The 12,123-nt window shown below is 55.6% G+C and overlaps 1 protein-coding gene across 10 annotated transcripts in view; it reads left to right on the top strand.

Annotated features, from left to right (window-relative positions):
* The window catches only part of AATK (apoptosis associated tyrosine kinase), a 201,465-nt gene extending 190,536 nt beyond the window's left edge, over positions 1–10,929 (top strand). For 7 of the 10 annotated variants that reach the window (XM_074260369.1, XM_074260374.1, XM_074260375.1 and 4 more), the window contains 5 exons: positions 2,628–2,777; positions 3,295–6,202; positions 6,543–6,735; positions 7,158–7,379; positions 9,569–10,929. In XM_074260369.1, the coding sequence (XP_074116470.1) occupies positions 2,628–2,777; positions 3,295–6,202; positions 6,543–6,735; positions 7,158–7,379; positions 9,569–9,597 (3,502 nt within the window). In that variant the 3' untranslated portion in view covers positions 9,598–10,929. The remainder of the gene's footprint in view (positions 1–2,627; positions 2,778–3,294; positions 6,203–6,542; positions 6,736–7,157; positions 7,380–9,568) is intronic. The other 3 variants (XM_074260379.1, XM_074260373.1, XM_074260372.1) reach the window with 2 other exon arrangements.
* Positions 10,930–12,123: the final 1,194 nt, after the last annotated feature.

Raw genomic sequence — 12,123 nt, 5'->3', positions numbered from 1 at the left:
TTGGGAGCCTGTATTTGGTAAAAAGGGAGTGATACACACACACACACACACACACACACACACACACACACATAAATATATATATATATATCTCGTTTGTAATACTCATTCTATATATCGCTTATAATACTCATTCCCAGTAAGGGATAACAATCAACTATTCAGCTTGAGCCTAAAGAAGCATTTCTCCTACACTAACAATCTTTGAGAAATCCCCTTTTCTGTCTGAAGTGGCCACCCTTAGATACCAAGTTCTTGCTTTCTTTCCTGCCAAGAATCAAAAGCTCCCTTGGAAAATAGTGTAGAGTAGAGAACACAGATGTGTGTGTTCATGCCCCTATGATAGCCACATCTAGACAAATCCATGTGGACATACGTAGCCATCATCATCTTCATCTTCATCATCAACTTCATTTTGATAGCTAGTATTTATATAGCACTTTGAGACTTACACAACTCTTTACAAGTGTTATTTTGTCCTCACAACAACCGTGGAATGCTGTTATTCTCCCCATGTTGCAATTGGGGAAACTGAGGCAGATAGATATTAATTAGGATCATACAGCTGTGACCCCGAGATTTGAACATGTTTTCTATCCATTGTACCACCTAGATGGCCAGAACTTCAAACTCAACATATCCAAAAATAGAAGCTTCACCCCCTAAAAAAAAAGTAACTCCTGTATTCCAAATCATTATCATATCTTTCCTAGCCCCTCCCTCACATTTAGAATTTGCCAAGTCCTGTTGTCCTATCATCACAACAATTCTCATATTCTGTGACTCTCTGCTCATCAAGCCTCCAGTGTAGTTCAGGATCCTTGACAATCAATCAATAAACAATTTATTGATCAGCATTAATGCTTAACAATAAACAAATTTATTAACTTAATAAACATTCCAGCTAAAAGTAATCCCTCCCTCAAATTAAGGATGTCTCTATTGACTGTGTGCTATTTTTGGTGATTCAGTTGTGTGTGTCTCTTCATGATCCTGTTTTGGGGTTTTCTTGGCAAGGTTATGGGGTGCTTCAGTTCATTTTACAGATGAGGAAGCTGAGGCAAACAGGGTTAAGTGATTTGCCCAAGGTCAAAGAATAAATGTCTAAGGCCAGCACTCTATCCACTGTGCTACTTAGCCATCATATTTTACTTTTTATCCAGTGTGGATGTCTTGTGTCTTCCCTGTTAGCATAAGATCCCTGAAGATCTTATTTTTAAAAGACTATTATTTTTTACCTTGTGTCCCCAGTGCTAAGCAAAATGCCCTGTACAAAATAGGTATTTAATAAATATTGAACTGTATAATTGAAGAGCTATTTTGGGAAAGAGGCACCAGGCATGTTCTGTTTTGCTCCATGGTATAGAATGAGGAGTCATGTAGGAACTCTCTGTAAGAAGAAAGGAGACTTGGACATCACATAAGAAAGAACCCTTTAGATGGAAAATGCCATCCACATCTAGAGAGAGAACTATGGGAGACTGAATATGGATCGAAGCACAGTATTTTCCTGGTTTTTTCCCTTTTGGTTTGATTTTTCTTGCACAACACGACACATATGGAAATATGTTTAAAAGGACTGACTATATTTAACCTATATCAGATTACTTGCTGTGTGGGGAAGGGGGAGGTAAGAGATGTAGAGAGAAAAATTTGGAACACAAAGTCTCACAAAAATGAATGTTGAAAACTCTCTTTACATGTACTTGGAAAATAAAATACTATTGAAAAATTAAAAAGAAAGAAAGAACCTGTAGATCTCTGCAGAGATCAAAGATCCAGAAACCTTTGCTCTGCTCCCCAGGGGTTGCCTGACCCAAGACAAGGCACTTCTCCAGGGCCACCAGGTTCCCATGGGACTTAGGTGAGGAGGGGTTCATCTTAGAGGCAGACTGCCGAGTCCTGGGTGTCCTTCCCTTCCCATTGGAACAATCTATGGCTTTGAAATGGTTGCCCAGGTTGGGTTCTCTGAAATGGTGCCCCAGGTAGAGGGGGGGTTGTGTCAGGAAGATCTGAGCTCTAGAACCATCTCAGATCCTTACTTTCTGTGCGATGCTGGGCAAGTCACCGTAAAATGGGGAGAAAAATAATACCTGCCCTCTGAGGCCGTTGGCAGGCCCCAGCGTAACGCACTTAGCACAGGGCCTGGAACATAAGCGCGATAGAAATGTTAGTGGTGATGATGTGGTGTCCGCCTCACTTCTTCATGTTTAAAACAGGGATAGTAATCACCCCCCTCCCAGGGCTAAGGACCAACTGAGATAGCATTTGTAAGGTGCTTTGCAGCCCTTTTAAAGCACTAGCTAAATGCTGGCTATTTTTTTTTTCAAACTTTGTTTTCTTCCACAGGCCTAATCAGGGAAGAATTTTTCTTAGTTCAGTCAAAGAAATCATTTAGGCTTTGCAGTAAAAGGCAGAGGCAGAGCTGTGATGGGGAGCTTGCTAATTGCTTTTCTGTTTTTCTGGCCTGAGTCCTGAGGGGCTTTTTTTTTCCAATAGCATTTTATTTTTCCAAATACATGTAAAGGTAGTTTTCAGCATTCATTTTTGCAAAACTTTGTGTTCCAAATTTTTCTCCCTCCCTTTGTTATTTTCCTGCTTCCATTTCCCCCTTTTCCCCCTTGCAGGTCTCTGGGCGTGACCATCTGGGAGCTGTTTGAGCTGGGGGCCCAGCCCTACCACCACTACTCTGACCGCCAGGTGCTTACCTACGCTATCAAGGAGCAGCAGCTCAAGTTACCCAAGCCCCAGCTGAAGCTGTCGCTCTCAGACCGCTGGTGAGGAGACTCGCAGAGCTTCCCTTTCCTCCTGGGCCGCTCCCCAGGGACGCCTCCGAGAGGGGCCTCTGGGGCCTGGGCCGGGGGGCCCCGACTCCCGGCTTTCCCAGGAGCAGACCCTCTAGGGGAACAGGGGCGTGCTGGGCTGTCAGTCAGAGGCAGCAGCTGGTGGAGGTCTCTGTTTCCGTGTTTGTAACACGCAGGGTGAGGTCGCCTCCAGCTCTAGCTCCGCTCTCTCCGAGCTCTCTGTGCAGACTCCTTTTTAGGTGCCCTCCGGCTCTCCGTGTTTCTTTGTCCGGAGGGTCCCGCGTGGAGGGTCCGGTGCCGAGAGCTAGGCGAGGGCGGCGTAGTTCAGGGATCCAGGAGGATGGGCCCCAGCAGAGTTTGAGGAGAGAGCACAGGAGGGCCGAGGGCACCAGGTCATCGCGGCTGGGGTCCCTTCCCCCTGCGTGGGAGTGAGGAGGCGGGGAGGCCAGGAACGGACCTAAGCACCCCGTTTCTTCCCTTGGGTCGACAGGTATGAGGTGATGCAGTTCTGCTGGCTGCAGCCGGAGCAGCGGCCCACCGCAGAGGAGGTGCACCTGCTGCTGTCCTACCTGTGTGCCAAGGGCACCACGGAGGCCGAGGAGGACTTTGAGAAGCGGTGGAAGTCCCTGAAGCCCAGCGGGACCGGCGGAGCCAGCCACTTGGGCAGTGTGGCTGAGCTGTCCTCCAGCTTCCCGCTCCTGGAGCAGTTCTCCGGGGACGGCTTCCATTCGGACGGCGATGATATCTTGACCGTGATGGAGACCAGCCACGGGCTCAACTTTGAGTACAAGTGGGAACCCAACCGGGCCGAGGCCTTCCAGACTCCCGCGGGCACCCTCAGCCCCCGCCACGCTGCCCACTACCAGGACCTCTACTATCCAGCCAGCTCCTCCGCCAGCCACCTGAGCCTGGGGGTGTCGCCGTCCTGCTACGAGTGCCCCCCGCCAGGCGTGGTGCCCATCCTCAGTGCCCACAGCCCTTCCGTGAGCAGCGAGTACTACATCCGCATCGAAGAACCCGCTGACTGTGACCTGGACTTCACCATGTGCTCCTCCAGCCCCGAGGGCCAACAGGCGTCCCCCGAGGCGGCCACCCCCTGGTGTGACAAAGAAGGGCCCGTGGCGGGGACTTACGACTCGGACAGCAGCCCCACTGTGTCCCTGACTATGGAGCCCCTCCTGGGGCAAGGACCCGGCGGGGAGGGGCCCTGGGACCACCCTGACTACTACTCCCACATGAGCCGTAGCAAAGACTCGCTCTGCCGTCAGCCTTCCCCCGCAGGGGACTCGCGGACCGAAGACAGTCTGTTGGGGGATTGCAGGGAGGGCGCCGGCAAAGACTGGGGCCTTCGGGGCTTTGGCCAGGCTTTTTTTGAGGACCCACTGGGGGTGTCCCCCTCGGGGAATACCGCACCCCAGGAGTCACCGGGGGGGGCCCAGGAAGCAGCGGCGGGGGAGGCGACGAAGCAGGAGGCTCGGGGCAGTCCTCCTGAGTCAGTCACCATAGAGCTGGCCGAGCCCGAGGGTCTGCCCTGTGGCAGCTCCCGGCAGGAGGGCGCCGAGGAGGCAAGCGTGGCGGCCCAGCAGAGACACTGGACCTCAAACGTGTCTGCCAATAACAACATCAATAGCGGCTGCCCCCCTGATTCCTGGGCCACTCGCTTTGTAGACTCCTACTTGGGATCAGGGGAGCACCCAGGCACGGAAGCTGACCCGTGTGCGCCCCCTGCCCCAGACGGCGTGCCGGCCCCGCCCCTTCCTGAGGGTCAGGGGTCGGAGGTAGCTTTCCCCGGGCAGGGGCCGGGGAGCCCACCTAGCTTTGCTCCACACTGCCAGGTGGAAGAGGGCCCGGCTTCGGTCCCCGCCTCTCCCTCCCAGGTGATAGACGTGGACGCCGCAGACAGGAGGGCTGTAGACCCTGGGGCCGACCAGAAAGCTCCGGAGGAAGCCACGGCCCCTTGCAGTTCCCCAGCCGGGCCCTCCCTGTCCTCCCCTCCCCAAGGGGGAGCCCCGCTCCTCTCCCGGGCGGCGGGCAGTCTGGCCCCTGTTCCTAAGTCCGAATCCCCCGTGCCGTGGGACTGTAGCCAGAGTCACAGCAATGAGCCAGACCAGACGCTGGACAGCAGCGGGAGCTTCCCTGAGCTAGAAGGGCCGGGTAGTGAGGACGAGGACACGACGGAGGCCACCTCCGGGGTCTTCACGGACTTTTCCAACGACTGCCTTATTGAGAAGCTTGACACAACCCCCGCCTTCCGCTCCCTCCAGAAGCAGGTGGGAACGCCGGATTCCCTGGAGTCGCTGGACATCCCGTCCACGGCCAGCGACGGCGGGGAGATCTACAGCCCGACCGTGTCCTACCCCGCCACCGGGCAGCCCCGGGCGCTCGACAGCGGCTATGACACGGAGAACTACGAGTCCCCCGAGTTTGTTCTCAGAGAACCCCATGACCCCCGAGACCCGGAGGACCTTGGGCCCCTGGGAAAGGAGGACGAGAGCCCCGCCTTGGAGATGAGGCTTTCTTCCTCCATCAGTGCTGAGCTGCACGGTCTGAATGAGAAAAACCCCTACCGAGACTCGGCCTACTTCTCTGACTATGACGCAGAGACGGAGCGGCCCACCCGGGGGAGGGAGGAGGAAGAGGAGGACAGCGAACCCGGAGACGCAGAGTCCAGCCCGCTGGGCCCCCAGCCCCACAATGGGGACACTCCAACCCCGGAGGAAGCGGGCGCTCAGCCTGCCCCTGCCCCTGCTGGGGAACCCCCTCCTCAGGCCACTGGAGGAGGAGACCAGGAGAGCCCCGAGGCCCTGGGAGAAGGGCTGGCCCCTGCCCCTGCCCCTGCCCCGCTCCCCACCCCTGCTCTCGCTCCATCCAAATCGTTCTTCCTGACTCCCGTCCTGCCAAGCTCGGAGGGCGGTGGGGCCGCGGAAGGCTGCCATGAACTACAGGAGGCCCCAGGCCTGTCCCCCGCCTTGGTGGACCAGGGCACTTGGGACCTGGTTCCTGGGGCAGAGGTGCAAAAGGGGAAGGAAGCCACGGCCTGTGAGATCCAGCAGGGGGAGAAGCCGGGCCCACGGCCGACCCCTCTGCGCCTGGACCTGTCGGACCTCCCGGCAGCCAAGGAGAGCCGGCCGGCCGAGGAGGAGGAGGACGACGACTCGGACGACAGCGACGAGTCCGACGAAGAGCTGTGCTGCTACAACATCCAGGAGCAGAGCGAGGAGAGCGAGGAGGAGCCAGCCGCCGTGCCCATCGTGGTGGCCGAGAGCCACAGCGCCCGCAACCTCCGCAGCCTCCTCAAGATGCCCAGCCTCATGTCCCAGTCCTTCTGCGAGGACCTGGACCGCAAGAAAAAGGCCGTCTCCTTCTTTGATGACGTTACCGTCTACCTCTTCGACCAGGTAAGCCCAGGGCGGCCCCGGCGCCCTTGCTGTGGAGACATGGGTCTGTGTAGAGCGGGGCAGAGGAGGGAGTCCAGCTGGCTTTGTCTGGGACGCCTCTGGGTGAGGAGGAGCTAAAGCTTACACCCCCTCGGCCCAAAGCCGGAAGTCCAGATCATGGGCTGGACAGTGGGACGGGATTGGCCTCTCGCCGTCCCCCTCGAGGTTTCTGGGTAAGATTGGCTTCTCCCTCCCCGCCGGCCCTCGGGAGGAGGAACTCCTCCGGGGGAAGTTTGGCCCAAGGCGGGCCTCTCACACTCGGGCTCCTTGTGTTCTTTCCCTTCCCTCTGTGGACACGCAGGAAAGCCCCACTAGAGAGCTCGGGGAGCAGCACTTCCCCGAGACGAAGGAAGCGGCTTCCTCCTTCCTGCCGAGCAGCCCCACTTCTCTGAGCCCGTCGGACCAACTCGGTGCAGCAGACAATTTCTCCGACAGGACGGTCTCTGAAGAGAGTGAGCCTGGTGGGCTGGGCCGGAAGTGGGAGCGTGAGCTTGGTCCGTTTTTTCCATCTTTCTCCTCTTTTTTAAGGGCCCTCCTTTAGCAGGCCAGGTGACCCTACCCACTCTTCCCCGAACTCTTCCCCAGTAATCCTTTTTTTTTTGTGGTCCTTCAGGCCACGGCTGCCCCTCCCATGGCGGCACCCATCCTACAGCCCCAATTCCAGCTGCCTCTTGCTTCTAAATGTAGCTTTTTAAAATTGTGCCTCTTTTCTGAGGAGCTGCGGGAATCCGTCAGAGAGTTTGGGGTCCCAACAGCTCCTCAGGGCATCACGGGGTAGGGGAAGGCAGGATGGGGTCCTGGGCATCCTCCACAGCAGGCCCCCTCACTCCCCCCAACCCCTAGCCCTGCTGGCAGTACCGTCGGGAGGTCTGGGCATTGGGCGGGAAACAGACGAGTGACGGGACCTTCTTTGCAGGTGGTGGCTTTGAGTGGGATGACGATTTCCCGCTAATGCCAGCCAAGAAATCTTTTGCGTCTTCTCCGGGGCCCGGAGTGCCGGACTCCATGCTGCCCAGCCTGGCCACCCCCCCGAAGCAGGTGCTGCCCGTCCAGTTTTCCCGCTTCACTGTGTCTCCCAGCCCAGTCTCCCGATTCTCCATTACACACGTCTCTGACTCGGACATCGAGTCTGTAGGAGGTGAGGGGCCAGGGTTGGGAGTGAGAGGGAGCAGAGAAGAAAATGGGGAAGGCTTTCTACCCAGCACAGGTCCCCAGGGGGGCTTGGGAGGGTCAGCGTAGAGCCGACCTTAGAGTCAGCTCATGAGGAGGTACAGAGAAATTAAGGGTTTACCCCAGGACACCCAGGTGGTGAATGGAAGAACTGGGATCTGAACTTGGGCTCTCTACTTTCCATTGCATCATGTTATCCTCATTTTTTCCTGAGGCAATCGGAGATAAGTGACTTGCCCAGGATCACACTGAATTTCCGTGTGAGTGAGTCTGAATTTCTTTTTCTTTTTTTGTTTTTTTTCTGAGGTTAAGTGACTTGCCCAGAGTCACACAGCTAGTAAGTGTCTGAGACCAGATTTGAACTCAGCTCCTCCTGACTCCAGGGCTGGCCCTCTTCTCCACTACACCAACAAACCGCCCCATTACATACTCATAAAACTTTTTTTCAGTTACTGAAAATCCACCTTCTCTCCTTCCAATTTCCCCACATTTGCAGTTAAAAAAGGGAAGAAAAACAAAACCATTGCAACAAAAATTCATGGTCAAGCAAACCAGATTCCCCCTTTGACCACATCCCCCAAAATTGGCCTCAGTCACTAGCCTGAGTCTATCCCCGTTCTGTCCCGAGGTTATAACGCCAGTGTCAGTCTTCTGATCTTACTGAGGAGGAAACTGAGAATCTCGGCCAGATCATAAGGGTCAGATGTGGGACCTGAACAAGCCGTCCTGGTTCCAAGCCAGCCTCCGTGACTCCCTGCTCGGCCCGGTCTGGGATTACACATTTACAAGGATTACAAGGATCTATCTAGAGAGACCTGCCCCCAGGAGGACGAGTGGCCTTGAAGTCCTGGCGGAGCCTCTCTGGCCCAGAAGAAGGAAACTGAAGCGGTCTCGTTGCCTGAGCCACAGGGCGCTGGGGCGGGGGGAGAAGGGGAAGCCAGAGGCAGACCCCGGCTCGGAGTCTCTGGCGAGGAGAGCTCCCCCTTGTTGGACGGAAGCAAGCTGAGCGAGGGGACATGAATAACACAGAGAGGACTTTGAACTAGAGTGCCTCCGGGGTCCCTTACAAGTCCTTCGGATAACATCACAGTCCCAAGTGCGCTTCTGACTGGCTTCCGACCCAAAGAAGCCGGCCCGGGAAAAGACCCAGAGATGGAGAAGCAGCTCGAAGCTCCTTTGGGAGGAGAGTTAGCAGTCCACAAGCATTTGTCAAGCACCGCCGTGTGGCAGCTCTGGAGGCCCTGTCCTAAACGCTGGGACCGCACAGCTCCGGGCCCAGAGACGCCGGGCCCAGACACGCCGGGCCCAGAGACGCCGCCCCTTTGTGCTGCGGCCAGGCCCCTCCCTGCAGGAAGCCCACGGTCATCTCTGAGGGGAGCAGGCTCTCTCCTGGGACTGGAGCCAGGACACGGAGCTGGCCCAGGGCGGTCCTCCGGGCTGTGTGACCGGCCCTCACCAGGGCCACGTCACCTTGGCCATCCAGGACTAAGCTTTGCACACGGGGAGAACGGTGGATGTGGAGCCGGGGACAGGGCTGACTCTCAGGGCCTAGATAAATGCAGTAGCGTCGTGCCAAGATGACATAGCTGTGCGCCGGCGGGTTCAGAGTCTCCGCAGTAGGGGTCTCCAGCCAGATGGGGGAGCGTGTGTAGAACACTCCCTAACACAGCCTCGGGCAACAAGCCCATCACACAGTCGGTCAATACACTGATACAAGAGCCTACTATATGCTGAGCACAGCCCAGAGCACGGGGGCACAGAGGAAGGCCTGTGAGAGCTCCCACAACTCACAGAAACAACACGTACAAACAAACGACACGGAGCCTGAATGGGAAATAAGCTGGAGGGGCACCGGGATGGAGAGGAGCTGAGAAAGGCTCCTGGAGGAGCCGGGCTTTTGGGGGGGACTTGCAGGAAGCCAGGAAGCAGCACTGAGGTGTGGGAGAAAGAAGTGTCGGGAGATGGCGCGTTTTGTGCCAGGAACAGCAAGAAAGCCTGAGTCGCTGGAGAATGTGTGTGTGTATGTGAGGGGGGCGGGATGAGAATCGGCAGTCACCGGAGAGGTCGCAGAGCCCACCCTCCGGTTAGGGAAGCAGGATATCTGCCGTGAGGGAGGGGAGGCAGACCAGAATAACCATCCTCTTCCTCCTGTTTCAGGAAGCAGTGAAGACGGGGACAGAGAATAGCCTGGGCCTGGAAGGCACTTCGGAGCCTAGAGTGCCCGGCACGGCCCTGTGGACCAGGGCAAGAAGAGACGGCCCTCCCAGCCCCAAGACGAAGCCGCGGAGGAGATGGGGGGGTGGGGGTTGTCAAGAACTCAGCTCTATTTTTTTAGACAGATTTTATCAGAGGCATTTGGTTTGCTGCTAGCTCACAGAGACATCACCCCCACCCCCTGCCTTCTGCCCCTTTGTCCGGTACAGGTGCAGCCACGGGCGATGGTCCATGTGGACATACGTGCTGAAGGCATGCGGGTTTGTGTACAAATATACATATATAAATGATAGCGTTAAAGGGTAGACTCGCAGAACCCTGCTCCCCTTCTTACCCCCTTGTCGAAGGGGCTGACTATGACCCCAGTATTGCTTGCTCCTCCCTATGGTCTGTGACCTCTCGGGGCTTCCCCCCTTGCTGCTGCCCCAGTGCCTCGTGCTCCCCTGCTTCCTAGAGCTGTAGTGGGGGGCAGGAGCCCCTTCCAGGGCCTTCCTCTCTGCCCCTGCTGTACATACATTGGATTTCTGAGTCCCCTCCCTAGTGTCATTCGGTAACAGCCCACTTCACTTCCTGCTGGAACTCGGTTCCACCTTGCTCGCCTCTACAACTCACCTAGATGGCACAAGGAGAGGGACCCCTCCCCCCATCCATCCCTTCCCTAGTGCTCTCTCTCTCTATTCCATTGTTTTGTTTTTGTCCCTTAAATCCTTCCCGAGCAAAAGTCTGGGCAATATTTCCCAAGCAGCTGTTGCTGTCTGGCTATGGGTCTTTCCCTGCAGAAAACAAAGTTTCCTCGCCCTAGGGCCTTGGTGCTTTGAAGCCGTGGGAAGCCTCATTCATCAGTCGGACTGTGGAACTTTGGGGGTTTCCTGCCCCTTTGCACAGGCCCTGTTCCGGAGGTTGCTTGTGGGGAGCAAGGGCTGGGCGGGTGAGAGTTTGGGAAGGCCTTTCTACGGGGTGTGCAGTAGTGAATTCCCTTCATGTAACTGCCTTGATCTGCCAAGGAGCGCAAGGAGGGGATTCCCCCCACCCAGCTGTCCACTCTCATGTTCAGTGTTGGGGTCCCTATTTTCCCCCATCCAGGGCCAAGCAATAGGTGGGGGAGGGAGCAAATGGCAAATGGGGCTCTGCGGGAATATTTTTGTAATGGCTAATGCAGAGAGAATGGGACCGTGATAATTTTAAGTTATTGTTGCCAAAGAGATGTAAAGAGTTTATTGAAGGGGTAAGGGGTGGGGGTGGGAGGGGAAAGGGAGCTTATTTTTGGTTTGTCCTTTTTTTTTTAATAATTTGTTTGAGGCTTAGAATGCTGGTGCAATGACTTTTTTTTTTCTTTATTTAAAAAGAATTTAAGCTAAGAAAAAAAAGCCTTTAAGCCAAGAGAATGTGTTCTCCTTTGGGGCCAATAGACCACCCCCTGTACTGGGGACACAGCCTTGGGAGATGAAAGTAGGGAGAAGAGCAGGTGGATGACAAATGTGTGTATGTATGTGCTCATGTTATGCAAGAGCATTGTGGGGAAGTATGGGAATGGGGGAGTGTGTGTGTCTGTGGGTGGCCCACATGTCCCGGCTTGTGCGTGTGTGAGCAGGTAAACAGGTGTGGGGTGTGTGTGTGTGTGTGTGTGTGTGTGTGTGTGTGTGTGTGTGTGTGTGTGTGTGTCTGGGCAATGGCAGCCTTACCAACCAAGGCAGGTGGAGACTGGATTGTTTTTCTGTGATAACTGTGTGTTCCTGGTGTGATTCGAGCATGTCATAGCTTGAAACTCCATGCCAGTTGACTCTGTTCCTGGAAAGGACCCTCAGGACTTTCTGAAGCCGGGGCCTTCGCAGGCCCAGAGACCAGGCCAACCTCTGGGTCTCCCCCTCTCCCCGGGCTGTCTCCGAAAGTGCCAGTGGTCTTAGAGGGAGAGGAGGAGGGAGGGTATGGAAAGAAGCTGAGCCTGACTGAGGTTTTTAATGGCTGCAGGTAAAATCGGGACAGAAGGTGTGTCTCCCCATGGAGATGGGGCTTGGGAGAAGAGGCCGGGTCCTGAGTGCCCCCTTTGTTAGGCAGCTCCTCAGGTATGCCTTTGGGGAGGACTACATCGCTTCCCAGCCGGACCTCCTCTCCTGGGACATCTCATTTCCGTAGGGCAGTCGGGAGGTCTCTTCTCAGCTGTGCTTCCCTCGGGTTGGACCATCCCAATCCTTGAAGGTTTCCCTCGTGTTCCTGGTCAGGATCCCAACAGATCCTCTTCATGGCCTCTGAAACAGTGACTGTCTGAAGACAGACTTGAAATGGTCTGGTTTTAATGAGAGGAAAACTCTGAGGACGAGAGACAGCAGGACCAAACTGACTCCCGGGAATGAAGCGTGGGACCTCGGATACAGATCTGGAGCAGGGTTCCCAGCTTCTTAATCTCTGCTCGAAACTCCACGGGGGCGGGGGGGGGGGGGGGGGGCCTCACAGCTGAATGGTGGGGTCACACAACTATGATTAATTATCAGCAAATGTTT

Source organism: Sminthopsis crassicaudata, chromosome 4 (genome assembly GCF_048593235.1).
Source record: "Sminthopsis crassicaudata isolate SCR6 chromosome 4, ASM4859323v1, whole genome shotgun sequence".
Classification (NCBI taxonomy): domain Eukaryota; kingdom Metazoa; phylum Chordata; class Mammalia; order Dasyuromorphia; family Dasyuridae; genus Sminthopsis; species Sminthopsis crassicaudata.
The sequence above is the reverse complement of the archived record's forward strand: the minus strand, read 5'-3'. Positions and strand labels throughout refer to the sequence as shown.